An 18,294-nucleotide genomic window follows, 5' to 3' on the forward strand; every position below is an offset into this window, starting at 1 on the left:
TGCTTCCAGGTTCTGGCTATTAGAAATAATGCTGCTATGAGCATCGTTGAACAGATGTCCTTGTTGCTTGTAGCATGAATGTGCTTCTTTTGGGTGTATGCCTAAGAGTGGAATTGCTGGATCTTGTGGTAGACTGATTCCCATTTTCCTGAGGAATCGCCATACTGATTTCCAAACTGGCTGCATGAGTTGGCACTTCCACCAGCAGTGGAGGAGTGTTCCCCTTTCTCCACATCCTCTCCAGCATAAACTCTCGTTGGTGTTTTTGATTTTGGTTATTCTGACAGGAGTAAGATGGTATCTCAGAGTTGTTTTGATTTGCATTTCCATGATGGCTAAGGATGTTGAACACTTTTTTATGTGTCTTTCAGCCATTTTAGATTCCTCTGTTGAGAATTGTCTATTTAGTTCTGTACCCCACTCTTTAATTGGTTTATTTGATGTTTTGGAAACTAGCTTCTTTAGTTCTTTGTAATTTTGGAGATCAGTCCTCTGTTGAATGTGGGGTTGGTGAATATATTTTCCCATTCTGAGGGCTGTCGATTTTTGTCTTGTTGACTGTGTCCTTTACGATTTTCATTTTCATTAATAGAAATTTTTGCTACATTAGACTCTGAATGCAATAAAATGAATGCAAATTTTTTTTGTGAGCTAATCTAAGAAAGTGTCGGTGAAGCGATGAGAAATGAGAAATGCTCTGAAGTCAGGTAACAGGTAATTCAAACCTCAGGCTAGGCTTAAAAATTAGTCCTGAACAGCCCAGCGCAGAGCATCCCTGGAGGGCTGTTGATGTGTTTTGCAGTGACTTTCTTGGCACCACAGGCAGGTGGCACGTTACCACAGTTGCAGGATGCCAAGGGATTAGCTGAGCTCTGACGCCAGAAGCACGGATAGTTTGTCAGATTTTTATCTTTTCTAGAAAATCTGACGTACTGTACACGGAGTTTCCAAACCTATCCAAAGAAAAGCTGTGGTCACCAGGACTCTCTGAGAGGCTATCCAACAGGAATCAAGGGAACCCACAATGCCGGGCTTTTAAAGGAGGCGCAGGACAATTCTTTGCGCTTGCCCAACTGACACGGCCAGTCATTCAGACCCCTAACGTACGTGTTGTGGTCCTCACAGCTGACCTGTTTTGTGAGTGGATGATTCTAGCTCCTATGCCCCGCTTCCCGGCGGGTGCATCATAGGGTGAATCCGACCAGGGAAGGAAATGGAGCGCGAGACCAGCATGCGCCGGCCTGGGTGCTGCGGGAAGAACCCATCTGTTGTCAGGTAGTATCTCTTACAGTATTTTTTTTTTTTTACTTATTTATTTTAGAAGGGAAGCACTTCCTGGAGTTTCAGTCAGCCGGGTCCAACCTGAGATGCAGGTTCCTGCCTGGGGTCGGGCGTGGCCCTTGGCTGCCCTCCGGGCTCCACCTCCGTTCCGGGACGAGCCCCATAAAAGCTGGGCGAGCAGGCTCGCTCTCGCCAAACGCCCACTTGGGATCAGTGCGCGATCCGAGTGCATCGGCTCTACCAGCATCCCGGGACCATGGCGCAGGAGCTACAGCACCCCGAGTTCGCGCGCGCGGGCCAGCAGCCGGGGCTGCAGGTGTGGAGGATCGAGAAGCTGGAACTGGTGCCAGTGCCCCAGGGTGCCCATGGTGACTTCTTCGTCGGAGACGCCTACCTGGTGCTGTACACGGCCAAGGCGAGCAGGGGCTTATCCTACCGCCTGCACTTCTGGCTGGGTAAGCAGTGAGCTGCACAGGGTAGCCTGGGGACCTGTCACCTGGGCGGCATAGGTGACACTCAACTAGCACCCTCTCCTAGCCCCAGGTCAGCTCCTGGCTGGCTGCAAAACGGGTGAGATGAGTCACCCAGGAAGCATACCCGCTGGACTTGACCAAACCACTTCTTGGGGTCCATGCTCCTTCCTCCGGCTTTTCCACTTTAACCCAAACCCCGTTCTATTCCCGGGTGGCTGCCTGAGAGAAACCCCGGTGCTGTGGCCAAGTATCGAGCACCCTCCGGCAAATTCAGTTCTGGTTTCCCAACCAGTGTGGAGATAAAGTTAAACAGGTTTGTGGACATCTGCTGCAGCTGGAGAGAAAATTCCACGCCCAGCTCCAAACTTCATTTAGTTTTATTTCTTGCCTTGGGGCAGCGGTTTAGATTTATCTGCTAATTGAGACTAGTTGCTTGTGCCACTTCAAATCAAGATTCTCCCTGCACAACTGCTTGTGAGTTTGGGGAAATAGGCAAGATACAGCCATCATCTATTTTTAAAAATTGCCCTGTGTAGCCGGTATATTTCTTTAGATAGACTGCTTCGTTTACAATTATCCATTTGTTATTCATCTGTTTTAACAAGGACACAGTGTGGACCAGAACAGCTCCTTCAGCGGTGGTAATTATTTTGAGCTGCTTTGGTGCCAGGCTTTCAGGACACTGGCAGTGTGTTCCACTTTCTCTAGCTTCTACTTTTACCTGTAAACATCCTGAATGTTCAGGTTCTCTCTGTGAGGTCTTGCGCCAGTAGGCACACCCCGCCTGACGACGTGCGGATAATCTGAGCTTTCTTTTCAAACTAACTTGCCTCCTGATACTAGTGTTTCTTTCAGTATATTTATTCTTGAGCTCAGGGGGAAGCCACACAAAACCACACACTTTGAAAGCCACTGTGTCACTTTAATGTCTTAACATTTGCAATTTTTAAGAAACAAGTAAAAACATTTAGAAGTGATTTCCTAAGCATTAGCAGACAGCCAGAGCAGACATCAGAGACAGGAAACATATTGGGGAAGTGTCTTGACAGTGTTGGGTGCTTGCTTAATGGTGGTTGAGCTCCCAACCCGTTGCTGTTTCCTCTTGTAATGCCACTCCAGTCACAGTACACACTACACAGTGAATGATCTGTGCTCTCTTCATCAAACAGTGATCCCAGGTAGAACAGCCTTTCCACTCTGAACTTTGGTCTGGAGTGGACGTGTGTCTGAAGTGTCGGGGATGAGTTTAAATGGGAGGAAGCTTGCTTGATGTTCACAAGCAGCTTGTTCACACACCATTTGGCTTCATCGGGAGACTGCTCGAAAAAGGCCCAGAGTCCAGTTTTTTAATTCAGTAAATTTCTTACCCAAGCCGGCTCCTTAAGTATTGTGCTCTTCTAGGTTCATAGATTCACTTTAGCTGTTTCTATGTGTTTGTCTGAGACAGGATTGTATACTAGGATGGCTGAGAACTTTCTGGAACTTGAATGTAGCCCAAATTGGCTTTTTGTCTCTACCTCCTGCTCTATATCCTGAGTGCCTGGCTCAATTATACTCTTAATTATACATTTAGTTAAACCAATTTCACAATTATAATAGGACAAAGTTTGAGCTGAAACAGTCTATGATCTTAAAAATCTCCAGAAAGAAAAGCTAATGGTACATTAATTACAATCTAATCCATCTGTAAATTCAGGGTGCCTAGGCTGTAAGTCACTTCCCAGAGAATTTATAACCCCAAAGGTGCAATAAGAAAAAAAAATAAAACACTGGTGAATGTGATTAGCGACATGGAAGACATTTACAGGCTCTGTGTGATAGGGATGGACATGGGGAAATGAGCCTAGTGGGGAGTTTCCTGTGCCAAGACATAGCCACCGAAGGACAAGTAGTCCAGGCACCTTCAGCGTTCCCCAGCAGTCTTTCCTATTTTCATTCTCCAGGAAGAAGAAGTTCCGTCTGAAAGAGTTTATTCTGAGATCCGAACAGGGAATTAGTTAGAGAATGACTGAAACAAGTTCAGGGGAAAGAATGGTTGACTTCCTGAAGGAAGTGAGGAAGTCAGCCGGAAGAAGTTAAAGAGAGGCTGTATTATGGAGGCACCCAGTGTACAAATGAAGGGATAGACCCAACAGGAGGAAGCAAGCTAAGTGGGAGGGAAGCAGGACTAAGATGAGGGAAAAAGCAGATAGTCTTCCTCCTAGTCTGCCCACACTGTTTCCGCAATATTAGGGCATATCTCAGATGACTGTGGTAATACTGTATGTCTAGATGCAGTGAAAGTAAGAAGCTATTGCCCACCTCTCAAAATGTTTTATATTGCTCTGTCTTAGAAAACATTTTGGCTTTGTATTTAGCAGTTAAGCTACACCCAGCTTTTGCCTCGGGTTCCTCACAGCACCCAGTCTGTGGGCAGAGGTTTGTTTAAAGGTTCCGTTGTGCCTCTAACTTTATTACAAACACCTTCCCTCACCCTTTCTCCTCGCCAGCTTTAGATATTACTTTAATCTGCTTTAAAACAGCATTAATGATGTCATACCATGTTCATGTGTAGCTTTACACAGGGCATTGGGACACAAAAGGACTATATTATAACATATAACACATAATATACAATGCAAGGATCTCATAACATACAAGGGGCTAATGACAATGCCAAGGAAATGATTGCTGGGCCAACATGATGGCTCAGTGAGTAAAGGAACTTGCTACTGAGGCCATGCCTGACTGCTCAGGGTCCATCCCTGAAACTTACATGGTGGAAGTAGAGAAGCAACTCCTGACAGTCTCTCTCTCTCTCTCTCTCTGATCTCCGCACATGTGCTGTGGCATGAACATGTCTTTGCCTAAACTAAGTAAACACATGTAGAAAAAAATTAAAGAAAGCAACTTGAGGGCGTTGGCAATGGAGCTCTCTGACTCCTTGAGGGTCTTCTTGGTGCTCTTTAGTATCTGGACTCTGAAGGCAGGCATGAAAATTAACACATGTGGTAAAACTGCATAAAACTAACTTCACACCAACACATCAGTTGGAGCTGGTAACACTGGGGAAAGCACAAGTAAGGTTGACTGCATCCCTGTGGGTATCTGAGTTGTGATCCCTTGTGCAAGTCTGTGCTCCCCCTACTTCTGTATGTTACACAGTGCTGCACCACACTCATTTTAGAAAACTGCTGTTAGCTTCCATGTGTTTCCAGTTGATGCTACTGATCATGTTGAGGGTGCTCCTTCTCTTCTAGTCCTATTATAGCAAGATCTTTAAAACCAGGAATGAGAATTTGGTCTAGTTGTGAAACCTCTCTTTACGTATGTGTTTTGTTCATAAAATCATCACATTTCCTAGTTTTAGGAGTTTCACATGACACGGGCAAGCACAACGTACATACACATATAAAACATAAAGAAACACAGCACAGCGAGACATAGCTGGTATCCTTAGATGAGCTTTGGATAACAATGGATGAGGTCACGAATAGAATTCACATGGGACATCAAACACAGTCATAAGCAGAATTCATACACAAACATTTTTGATCACCTGCTAGAGTTTCATCATGACTCAACAGACTTTGTCTCAGTTCTACACATTAAAGAGGTTGATACTGGCTTCATTAAGTCTTTTCAACCTTTGCAGTCAAGGGCTTTGATTTATTCATTCTGATATTCTTTGGCCCAGCACAATACATAAATATCAGCAGATGAGAGCGTGACCTAATTAACTTATTTCTGTCTCATTCATTAACTTCATTCCTACGGTTCACACCTATCTGAAAAGAGTCATGTTTCAACTTATCAGGTAACAATGTTTCTGTCAAATGTATCCTGCTTAAAATCTTTGTTATCAACCTTGGCTTAAGCGTCTCTCTTAAAATGTCTCTGTATGAAATTTACACCAAGATCTGCTATTATGAGAGCTGGAAAAATGGACAAAGAATGATGCCAGTATCTTTTCAAATTGCGGAATTGCTTGCGGATTTTTTTTTTTTTTTTTTTTTGAGACAGGGCTTCTCTGTGGCTTTGGAGGCTGTCCTGGAATTAGCTCTCGTAGTCCAGGCTGGTCTCGAACTCACAGAGATTCGCCTGCCTCTGCCTCCCGAGTGCTGGGATTAAAGGCGTGTGCCACCACCGCCCGGCTGCTTGCGGATTTTTAAAGGTGTATGTCAGACTGCATTTGGTCTCAGAGAGTCTACAAAATGTTACCATATAAGTACTGGTCTGGTTGCTGAAATTTTGTCTGAGAGATCCTTGTTGTACAGGTCACCTATGAATATGGAAGGGGAACTGTAAAGGAACTTGAATCTCCCTAGTCTAGGTAACTGGTTTCCTTCCCTCAGTTTTGGTGAATTTCAGTTGGCATTATTCAGGGAAATACTGGTATCGCTTCTAAATTTATAGTTCTTTGGAGGGAAAGTTATATATTTTGATCACCAAAGAATTTACTACTAATAAGAATTGTAACAAATGAATTCATGTGAGGCTGAAGAGATGGCTCTGTGGTTGGAATAGCTTATTGCTCTTGCAGAAGACATGAGTTCTGTTTCCAGCACCCACAGTGAGTGGCTCACACTGCCTGTAGCTTCAGCTCCAGAGTGTCCAATGCTTTCTTCTGGCCTCCTCGAGTACCTGCACTCCCATATGCACATACTACACACAAACAAACAAATAATTTTTAAAAATCTTTTAAAATACACATATATTGTTCCTTCCTAAGAGCTTGTCCTTTAGAGTTTTATAGATCTGTTTTGAAACACTTTTGAAATCTCAAGAATTACTCAGCCTCTCCCATGACATCCTCAGTACCATGGTATAAACCAGATCTGTTTCATGGAGCTACTTGAATATCATGGTGAGAGTACTATGAATGTGTGGGTATTTGCATTATTATTAATTATAACTTTCACTCAGCCCAGATGTAGTGAGGGTTTTCAAGATTTAGGGATTTTTTTTTTTTTATGAACTATGAGAGTCTTCCTCAAGCTTATCTTGGTTCTGAACGTCACATACCCTGGAGAGTTTGACCTCAGCAAATCGCCTGGGTGGATTCTCTTTCATAATTGTAAAAGTTAATTGTATACTGTCTTGAATTCAGGAGACATCAGCACATTGGTTCCTTTGCTGTCTTTCCATCAGTGATTATTTCATACACCAAAAGTAAAGTAAAGTGAGGAAACGGGACCAAAAATAGGGGACAGGTGAAGTTTTATTCACTTTCCTATCTTAAAGATCATGAAGTTATTTAATTATGGCCCATACTGTATTTCTCATTGACATACCGTAAGCTGGAAGTGTGATGATAAAGCAGTTCCAAAGTGCTTCCTGGCAGCATCTCATTAACTACATGAAATGAGTGCTTTCCCGTGTCTTACTAGCATGTACTGATTTTCCCCCAAGCAGATCTGTGTAGGAATGTTTCTTTTAAACATTTTTAAAGAAACTGGAAAAAGCAGGAATGTGAAAACCTTTTAGTTATGAGCCAAACAACGAACCACATGTGGCTCCTGATAGATCTTTCAGCAGCAGACTGCTGTCCTGAGATCACCCAAACGAAAGCTTCTCCATGTTAACTTGTCCATTGAGGTTGTCATTGTTCTGCTGGGAGAGGGGGGGACATCAGCCTCTTCTAGGGATGAGCTCCTTAATTGGTTACCCAGTACAACCTTGTCAGTCCTGAAGCCACATATACACAAACAACAAAAATAGACTCAGCATGTTGTATTGTGTGTGTGTGTGTGTGTGTGTGTGTGTGTGTGTGTGTGTGTGAATCTATATCTATCTACATCCATTCAAAGAAAAAGAGAATTCAATTTGAGAAGGGGGATGGGAGGGGCTGGAGGGAGGAATGGAAAAGGGGGAAGTAGTATGATTACATTTCAATTAAAATATATAAATAAAGTAAATAAAAGAGAGCTTCTCGTGTTCTTTGCATCAACTCTGCCTCCATGCTCTTCCTGTAACCGAGGGCTGTGTTGTTTCAGGAAAGGAATGTTCCCAGGATGAAAGCACAGCAGCGGCCATCTTCACAGTTCAGATGGACGACTATCTGGGTGGCAAGCCAGTGCAGAGCAGAGAACTTCAAGGCTATGAGTCTACTGACTTTGTGGGCTACTTCAAAGGCGGTCTGAAATACAAGGTATGTGCTTCTCTTTGACACTGTCCATTGTGACACTTTCAAACAGTTTCTCTTCCTGATGGTCCGCACTTCATGTCTTCATAGATCACAGTTTCCTGGAGGACATGGATTTATTTGGTTTTTGCTTTGTCTTAGAGAGAGAGAGAGAGAGAGAGAGAGAGAGATTGATTTATCCTCATATTTGTCAGTAGGTACTCAGTAAATGAAACCCAGTTTCAGAAGGTATGGTATGGTGTGAAGTATTATGACCTAATTTACTTACACGGGCAATATTTTTCGAGACTCTATCTCTTGTAGCCTCAAACTCACTCTGTTCAAAGATTACCTTGAGCTTCTGATCCTTTTGTCTTTACCTCACAAGTGCTAAAATGACAAGTGTGTGCTGCTGTACCTGGTTTGTGCTGTATTTGAGATGGAGCCTGGAGATTTCCAAATACTGAGAAAGCACTCTACCAACTGAGATACATTCTCACCTGATAATTAAAAAAAATCATGTGTGTATTAATAGTTAAATAGGATTACCTCTTAAGGCTTGATCCCTTCTCTGTCACCCGAATTCTCCCAGTGAGTTTTGCAGTTGGAGCATCCTTCTCTAGTCCTTCCCTCCCTGCCCATGAATTCAGTTAAAACATGAGGAGCACCCTCCGCAGACAGACACCCCAGAAGCCAGCCCTCTCTAAAGGAAGACATGGGCCAGTGGTTGCACACCCACCACCTTGCTCCTGCTGAGTACCTAGACCCTAGAGCTCAACAGGATTTCTGAGTGCATGTTAATTTGCCCTTTAAAATGTTGGATTTAAGTCAGACTCGGAGGTGCATTACCCACACTACCATCATTAGGGAGGTTGAGGCAGCAGGATAATGTGATCATGGCCAGCTTGAGCCATATAGTCAAACTGTATATCAAAGTGGAAAAACAAACAAACAAACAAACAAACCAGCCAACCAACAAACCACTTAACCAACCAACTAAACCCACAAACAATGACCAAAAGAGGTCAGGTTTGTCTGTCTTCATCTGATTATGTCCTTGGTTGAATATTTGTAGTACCATGAGGTCAGACAAAGCAACCATAAGGTTTCTTATTGAAATCATTATTTCACAGTAGGACGCAAGCCACTTCAAACACCAGACGCTAACTCTCGTTTTACCGAATTCCCATGAGCTTCTCCAGTTTGTGTGAAAACATCCCGCAGTTTCCTTCATTTCTATGAACCTGACAGTTTGAAGAACTGAGAGCTTCCATTTGTTCACAGCGGGTTTCATGGGGTCACCTTGTTAGAAATCATTTCATCCAGACAACTGGTTTGCCTCAGGGGAGTGCAGAGCTTTCTAGAACCCTTGGTTTTCTGGGATGTACAATGTAACTTATATTAGTTCCCCAAACACATTGTCTGGAGAGTAAGCGTTACAGCAAACAATAAGATTCTAATATACCACATACTCAGGATGAACTTGGCTATTAACAGGATCTTGGAAAGCAAATTCTAGGATACATATGCAAAAGTGGACCTAAAAAAAAGTAACTTTGTAGTTGCTCGGTAATTAACTTCTATCGACATTAAAGCTATCACAGCATTTTTCAAAGAGGAAATATTTGTAACTAGAGGTCATGTAGGTCATCAGGACCAGCCTTCTCTGATTAGCAGCACTGTGCTGGTGTGGTCAGCTGCAGGAGCGACAGCCTGCTAAGAGGTGTGGCTTCAGAGACAACCGGCCACTCAGAATGACAGAGATGACCGTGTGATGCCGTTTCACCCATTCTTACTATCAAGTGTATAGATTATGCTAATCTGGACATGCAAATTGCCTTATTTAATATAAACTCCCAGTTGGTGCATTTGCCAACTGTTCTACTCTGTTCAGATAGATGAAGCAAGACTCAGAGAGTGTGCAACTGGCAGTCTCTGCTAGGAAATAACTGGTGACCTTCTGACCCTGGCGCCTAAGCTGGTAATTACTATCCTCTGCTGCCGTCAACATAAATGAGTCATATGTCAGGAGACAGATATAACAAAGAGTACCTGGGAAGCAGTTTTAGCATCTATTTTGCGTGGACAAACGGCAGAGCCTGTCATTAACAAGTCTATCAAAATCATGCCAAGTTGCTGCCCACCATGTAAAGGTTCCACTGGGATCATCTGCCTGTCTCTGGGTGTGTGTCATTTCTCTCTAGGCATATCCAAAGCCAGCAAAGTGTTAAAAAAGTCCATTACCACTGTGCATTGGCGTTGAATTTTTGACTAAGATCTTTTTCTCAGGCCATGGCTGAGAAAACATCGACCAGCAGACATACTTTACTCACAAACCTGTGCTTTTGGTAGCACTGGTTAGAAGCACCATCTGCTTAGCTGTGAGAGCTAAGTGAGATCTCTCTCCTAGTGAGAGCCGAGATGGTCTGGAAGCTTCTAATGCTAACTCAGTGTTCACAAAAGAGCCACTTCCTTGCCAGTGCAGATGTGTACAGCCTTCCACTTTTGCTTTGTTTATTATTATTATTATTATTATTATTATTATTATTATTATTATTATTAGTCTTATGATATTGTTGGGGGGCGGGCTCACATGTGCATGGGTGTGGAGGCCAGAAGACAACTCTGTGGAGTCAGTTCTCTCCTTCTATCTTTATGTAGGTTCCTGGGATTGAACTCAGGCCAGCTCGCTTGCCAGGCAATGCTTTTACCCACTGAGCCACGTGCCAGCCTGACAACATGCAGCCTTTTTATTTTTTTGGGGGGGTAGCATTTGTGGAATCGAATATAAGAAGCAGTATTATTTTATCTTTAAAAATTATGTTTATATATTTATGAGTGTGTAGGTGTGTGTGTGTGTGTGTGTGTGTGTGTGTGTGTGTGTGTTTGTGTAGGTTAGAGGAAAACTTGCAGGAGTCAGTTTTCTCCTGGGAATCGAACTCGAGTTGTCAGCCTTGGTGGCAAGCATCTTTACCTACTCAGCCATTTCACTGTCCAGAGAAAGGATTATGTTCTTTTAAAAGAATGTTAAATTTTCAAGGTACAAATTCGTCTGATGGTTCCCTCTGTGAGATTAGCTGGGGTGCTTTATACGTATGTGGGAAGGGGCAGAGATAACAATCTAAAGCTGATTCTCCATTATAACTGTTTCTTTCACATACTCTTTTTAAAACCAGATCACAATGTTTAAAAAACAATCCTACTTGTTTTTTAAAATAGAATGTTCTTGGAAAGCTGAAGCAGGATAGTTGTAAGTTTGAGGCCCTCCTGGGCAGCTTAACAATACTGTTTAAAAAAATGTGTATGTACAGATAGATATGTGCATATATGCATATATATACATATATATTTATAATATAGCTCATAATTATGCTCATCATCTTATCTGGTTATAAAAGTAAAGATATAGTTCCTAACTTTTAATTAGGTTAAGAGAAAAGTGTAAAAGATGGTTGCAATACTACAGGAAGATGTAGTGAGTAACAGTTAATATTTCATTCTTTAGAAACTCTCATTTGGTGCCTTTTGTTTTGTTCTGTTTGGGGATGTAGAATATAGATTCTATATCTCCCTTAGCTTAAGATAAAAAGACTCAGCCCTGGGGTTTTTTAGTTGTTTGTTTTTGTACCCTTTATAGGAACAGCCCACCCTTAGTCACATCTCCTATTTCCTTTTCTGCCCTGTGACAGTGGGAAGGTCGGGGAGCTCTTGTCTATGGTGACAGTGGGAATGTTGGGAACTCTTCTCCATGGTAACAGTGGGGAGGTTGGGGACCTCTTCTCTTTGATGACAGTGGTAACATTGGGGACCCTCTTTTCTGTGAGTGACAATGGGAAGGTTAGGGACTCTTCTCTGTGGTGAAAGTGGGAAGGTTGGGGACCTCTTCTTTATGGTGACAGTGGGAAGGTTGGGGACCTCTTCCCTTTGGTGACAGTGGGAACATTGGGGACTCTTTTCTGTGAGTGACAATGGGAAAGTTGGGTACCTTTTCTGCACTACTGTAGTTGAGGCTGCTCATTTGCATTTATTCCAGCCTCCTGTTGCTTTCTTGCCTACAACCTGTGTGCTCACCCATGTGTCATCTGGAAACACCAGGGCAATCACTGCTGACTTTTCCTTTTATAAAGCAGGGTATTCTGCACTGAGGGTCCTCAGTAAATGTTTTAATTTTATAGTAAATGTTTATGATCAGGGGAAAACAAGAGCAAAGCAACCAACTGACGTGTTGATTTGACCAACTCACGTGTTCTCTTTCCCCCAGCTCTGTGGTGGTGTCTGTTGTGGTCTGGTCTGTGCACTCTTGCTTGTGCCTGCTGTGTCTGTTCAGCAGTCTAACCTCTCTCTGTTTTGTGTTGTGTTTCCCCCCACGGCCAGGCTGGAGGTGTGGCTTCTGGACTAAACCATGTTCTCACCAATGACCTGACAGCCCAGCGACTCCTGCATGTGAAGGGTCGGAGAGTGGTCAGGGCCACGGAAGTTCCTCTCAGCTGGGAGAGCTTCAACAAGGGTGACTGCTTCATCATTGACCTCGGCACTGTAAGTTTCATGGGCACACAGACATCTGTGGGAACTTGCTACATCAAATAACATGTACACACCTGTGAAGATGGCCACTTCTATGCACTTGGCAGTTATTTAAGTGACACACAGTGCAGGACTTCAAAGACTTTTTGTTCTCTGACAGGTTTAGAATTGAAGAGTGATTTAGTTCTTCCTACCATAGAACAGAAATTGAACAATTTTCAATGTATTTCCCCGTGACTCTGAACAGATTTCCACTGATTATTTTTGTCTTTGATTGTGTGCGAGAAAATGTGACTTGGGGGTTAGAGAAATGATTCTCTAAGCAGCGAAAGGTTCCAGAATTTAAGCTGGCCATATGATGAGTCTAAGCAGCCTGAAGAGCTAAGGAGAAAATATCTTAACATATGAACATACAAAAATGTGTGTGTGTGTGTGTGTGTGTGTGTGTGCGCGCGCGCGTGCATGTGCATGTGTGTGTTCCACAATGCCTCATGTTTTTCCAATGATCTTAGGGTTAGCAGGTGAAAAACCATAAGTAAAAATATTACATATCATCTTAATGGCATGGGCAGTGGTATATTATATTTAACTTACGTTTTCTCCCAGGAATAGGCCCCTCTAAATGTCAGACACATTTCTTAATCATTATCATTATGACAAAGAAAAATTGTAAGGCCTCATGTTAGAACCTCATAGGTATGGTTTCTATTGTCTTTTAGACTTTGAAATCATAGTAAGGGCATTCCCTGCCACTAAAGAACTACATGCCACGGCATGAGAAGGCAGGGAAGTTGGATCCTCCTCATGATCCTCTCTCTTCTGATGCAATCCACAGCCATGTTCTGGTAGTTACTTCTTACACCACAGCCAGCCAAACACGGAGCCCATTGCTTCAGTTAGCAGGCGTTTGAGTTGCCTAACCTCATTCAAGGTTACATAGCTGAAGCCAGAGTGGGACTGTAGGTTTATCTGATCCTCCTCCAGGCATTGTGTCTTACTGTATCTATCTGGGCTGTATTTGAGAAAAAGCAGCAGACAGAAGCCGAAAGGTTTGTTCTACACGCATAGTGAAGAGAGCAGTAAGGGTTCTAAAAGTGGGACTGTGTGGCTAGTTCTGTGTGAATAGTATGGATTTGGCAACAACAAAAACATGAGCATGTTAAGGTTATAGTTTGGAGAATAGCCCCAAAATGTAAGCTTCATTCGTTCCTCTAAGTTAGGGTGTGTCTATAATTTCAATTCTGTTAGTGTATAATTGATTGTTTTCGGTTCATAGCAGCTTGTGAATGCAACTGAGATTCCAATAATACCAATGCTAAAAAATCAGTTCCCGGTCCTGCTTGGATGTCTGTACAGGCGAATGGCTGCTCTCTTACTCTGAGTCTCAATAAATTTCATGAGAATTCCCTTCCAACTTCAAAACCCAATATACTCTGAAACCATACTTGAGACCTGGCTTTTATATCTAGGCACAAACCAGCTACTGGACCACTCCATCATTACCCTACACCAGAAGTAAAAAAAATACTTATTGGAAGCAAAAGACCAGAGGCAGCATTAAACCACACAGTTCTAAAAATCATCTGCAATTGTTCCCTAAGGCCTGTGCCTGTTGTTCGTCCCAGCTTTTATTTTATTATTTATTTAAATGATGGTGTCCTTTTTTTGAAACATAACAAAATAAAATACAATAAGATAAAACAAAACTATCACATTGACAAATTCAGGATTCCCTTTAAAAAACTGAACTAAAAGCTGTAATATATGTAGAGGACCTGGTGCAGACCCGTGTGGGCCTTGTGCTTCAGTCTGCTTTAGTCTCTGTGAGTTTCCTATGAACTTTTCTGAGTTGATTTAGAGGGTCTTGTTCTCCTGGTGCCCTCCATCCCCTCTGGCTCTTACACTCTTTATGCTCCCCCTTCTGTGGGGTTTCCTGAGACCTTAGGAGAGGGATTTGATGGAAACATTCCATTTAGAGCTGTGTGTTTACAAGGTCTGTCTGTCTGCCCACTCCCCCCAACCGTGTGTGTGTGTGTGTGTGTGTGTGTGTGTGTGTGTGTGTGTGTGTGTGTGTGTGTGTGATGTCTGGCTGTGGGTCTCTGTTTCCATCTGTTGGAGGAGGAATATTCTCTTATGATGGCTGAATAAGGCACTGATCTATAGTATAGCAGAATGTCATTAGGAATCATTTTACCACTACTTCTTTTTTTTTAGACCAGTAGTATTTGGGTTTACCCTATGTTTCTGGTCTACTTAGTCTCTGGATACCCAAGCAGTGTCAACAATGGTTTTCATCTTGAGGGGTTGTAAGACCCCTGGAAGCTCAGGCCTCCAAGATCTCAGCCCAGGACCACGGTCACCCCAATCACCAGGTGGAGTCTAAAGCTTGATGCAAACTGCATGAGGCCTTATTATTGTTGTTTAACGAGCTAACCCCATGTTAGCTGGGGCCTTTCATCTACCCACCATGGCGGATGGCTAGCAAAGACAGCTCAAAGGGGCTGCATAGAGATCTTATAGGGCAGCGTAAGGGGAGTGTTTAGGGGTATGCACAGGCTCAGGATTGGTGTGCCTCCAGGCTTGGAGGGCTTGCCCTGTGCTGATTGGTCAACTGGTTGTTATGACCCATAGGCCCTCCCAGGGTGGTTGCTATGCTCTGAGTGTCATTGCTGTGCACTTGTCCATAAAGCACACCCAGAGCTGTAAAGCATAGTGCCACCAGCTAACTTCTGATTGGTTCCTTGCCACGAGGCAGGCACCTAACCTCCTAGTGACCAAGGCAAGGTCAGACAAGCACGTGTTCAACTGTTATGGCTGCCGAAATGGGGAGCTGGTCCCTTCAGGGTGGGCGTAAGTCAAATCAGATATTGGTTGGATACTCCCACAGGCTTTGTGTTACTGTTGCCCTTGCTTATTTGCAGGCAGGACAGCAGTGCAGATCAAAGGGTTTGTAGCTGGGTTGGTGTTTACCTTTCTTCTTTGGTAGCTTCAGTACCTTCCTGTACTGAAGACACTAGAACATAGGAGTGAAGGTTCTATGTAGGCACCAGTTCGACATCTCCATGTTCCATGAGTTGTATGGCTGTTGTCTACTGCAGTAGGGCCTTGCTGTCAGTTTGTGGAGGGAAGCCCATTGTGTTGGCAACAGCCTGGGTTATTTGGGTATTTCCATGGGACCCCTTTGGTCCACAACTCAGTTGGTTGCAATCCAGGAAGCTTTGTTTGGTGACAAGTGATGGCCACCTGGGAATCTGTCTTTCTCATTATTTGGAGACTTCATTCGTATTGCCTTCATCTATTTTAGGAAGTTCCCACTGTACTAGGTTTCCATATCACCCCTCAAATGATCCTCAATTCTAGGTGTCTCTCCTGTAGTCCCTTCCCCAACTCTATCTCCCTTTCCACTCCCCACCTGATTCTTCCATCCTGCCCCCGGTCCACCCATAAAATCTATTCTATTTCCCCCTTCTAGAGAGATACATGTGTCCCCCTTAGTCCCTCTATACCTAACCTGTCTGGGTGTATGCATTGTAGCTTGGTTATCATTTGCTTAATGGCTAATATCCACATAGAAGTGAATATATACCGTATTTCTCTTTCTCGGTCTACATACCATATTTATCTTTCTAGGTCTGGGTTACTTCACTCAGGATGATTTTTTTCTAGTTCCATATATTTGCCTGCAAATTTCATGATGTCATTTTTTTAAAACAGTGGAGTAATATTCCATGTACCACATTTTTTTTAAATCCATTTTTCTACTGGGGGTTGTCTAGGTTGCTTCCATTTTCTGGCTATTGTGAATAAATAGTTGAGCAAGTGTCCTTGTGGTTCGATGGACCTTTCTTTGAGTATATGCCCCAAAATAGCATCGCTTGGTCTTGAGGTAGATTGATTCTCATCTTTCTGAGGAACTGCCATACTGATTTCCATAATGGCTCTATAAGTTTGCACTCCCACAAGCAATGGATGAGCGTTCCCCTTATTCCGAATTCTTGCCAGAGTGAGCTGCCACTTGTGTTTTTGATCTGAGTTATTCTGACAGGTATAGATGGAATCTCAAAGTCCTTTTTTGTTGTTGATGCCATTGTTTTTCAAGACATGGTTTCTCTGTAGCTTTGGAACCTGTCTTGGAGCTTGCTCTGTAGACCAGGCCAGCCTTAAACTCACAGAGATCCACCTGTCTCTGCCTCCCAAGTGCTGTCAAAATCATTTTGATTTGTGTTTTCCTGATGGCTAAAGTGTTGAACATTTTTAAAAAATATTTCTTAGCCATTTAAGTTTCTTCTATTGAGAATTCTTTGTTTAGATCTGTACCTAATTTTAAAAATTGGTTTCTTTAATTTTTTTTTTTTTTGATGTCTGGTTTCTTGAGTTCTTTTTATGTTTTGCATGTTAGTCCTCTATCCAATGTGGAGTTAGTAAAAATCTTTTCCCATTCTGTTGACCGCCACTTTGTCTGAATAATGGTATCCTTTACCTTATATAAGCTTTTTTTGTTTAATGAGTCCCATTTATTAATTGTTGATCTTATTGTCTGTACTAATGGTGTTCTGTTCAGGAAGTTGTCTCCTATATAAATACGTTCAAGGCTATTCCCCACTTTCTCTTCTGTCAAGTTCAGTGTATCTGGTTTTATGTTGAGGTTTTTGGTCCACTTGGACTTGAGTTTTGTGCAGGGTGATAAGTATGGATCTATTAGCATTCTTCTACATGTACACATCCAATTAGATCAACACCATTCATTGAAGATGCTGTCTTTTTTCCAGTATGTATTTCTGGCTACTTTATATAAAAAAATAGGTGTTTATAGGTATGTGGATTTATGACAGGGTCATCTTTATTTCAATTCCATTAATCAATGTTTCTGATTTTGTGACAATACCATGCTGTTTTTATTACGATAGCTTGTACTACAACTTTAAATTGGAGAAGGTGATACCTCTAGAACTTTTTTTTTTTTTATTATTCAGGATTATTTTGGGTGCCCGTGTGTGTGTGTGTGTGTGTGTGTGTGTGTGTGTGTGTGTGTGTGTGTTTGCATGTGAAGCTAAAATCTTTTCAAGATCTTTGAAGAATTGTGTTGTAGTTTTGATAGGGATTGAATTGAATCTGTAGATTGCTTTGGGTAGGATGGTTACTCTTGCATTACCAACAAAAATAAATACTTATTGGGAGTAAAAGTTGAAAGGCATCATTAAGTCACACAGTTCTAAAAACCATCAGCAATTGTTCTTCAAACCTGTGCATTTTAAAGTCTTTGTCTTAGTTTTTATTTAAATTTATATTTTAAGTCACTATATAAGTGTGCATATGAAATGGTATCATTTTCAAAGAGAAAGAAGACCTCAGTTCTGCTCCAGTTATGGTCTCAGGTCTTGTCTGTGAGGGTGGGTATATATGGCTACAGGATCTCTGGAGACCTTAATCAAGAAGCTCTTTCCAGCCATGTGATTTATTGTGTTCACAAGCTTTTGCTTTTTGACTTTGACACACTATGTCATTGCTGTTCAAATGCCATAATTTATTTAATTATCATGAATGGCTTTCCAATTCAGCTTTCTAACTATCTACTCTTTGACCTTGGCAAATGATTAAGCTCTGGAACCTTGGTTTTCTCTTATTCCCACATTCTGTCGGGGCTTCTGATATCCTCCCTAGCCTTGGATGACTATGATTCACTTTCACTGGGCACACTCTCACCTGAGAGATAGCAGCCATCACTTTAGTTCTCTAAAGGAACCAAAGTCCTTGAAGGTGTGTGCAAGTGACTCAGAGGGGACCTGGATTTTCTATGTCTATATCATACACTGTCACTGCACAAAGCTACATGTTGTGTTGTGTGAGATGCATGGGGCTGAATGTCTTGAAATATTTCAGAATCTGCTGAAATCAGAACCGATGATACAAATT

At 42.4% G+C, this 18,294-nt stretch overlaps 1 protein-coding gene across 2 annotated transcripts in view; it reads left to right on the forward strand.

Moving 5' to 3' along the window:
• Window positions 1–1,537: 1,537 nt before the first annotated feature.
• The window catches only part of Scin (scinderin), a 72,601-nt gene continuing 55,844 nt past the window's right edge, over window positions 1,538–18,294 (forward strand). For both annotated transcript variants that reach the window (XM_027419734.2, XM_035445412.1), the window contains exons 1-3: window positions 1,538–1,736; window positions 7,730–7,884; window positions 12,232–12,393. In XM_027419734.2, the coding sequence (XP_027275535.1) occupies window positions 1,538–1,736; window positions 7,730–7,884; window positions 12,232–12,393 (516 nt within the window). The remainder of the gene's footprint in view (window positions 1,737–7,729; window positions 7,885–12,231; window positions 12,394–18,294) is intronic.

Source organism: Cricetulus griseus, chromosome 5 (assembly GCF_003668045.3).
Source record: "Cricetulus griseus strain 17A/GY chromosome 5, alternate assembly CriGri-PICRH-1.0, whole genome shotgun sequence".
Taxonomy (NCBI): Eukaryota; Metazoa; Chordata; class Mammalia; order Rodentia; family Cricetidae; genus Cricetulus; species Cricetulus griseus.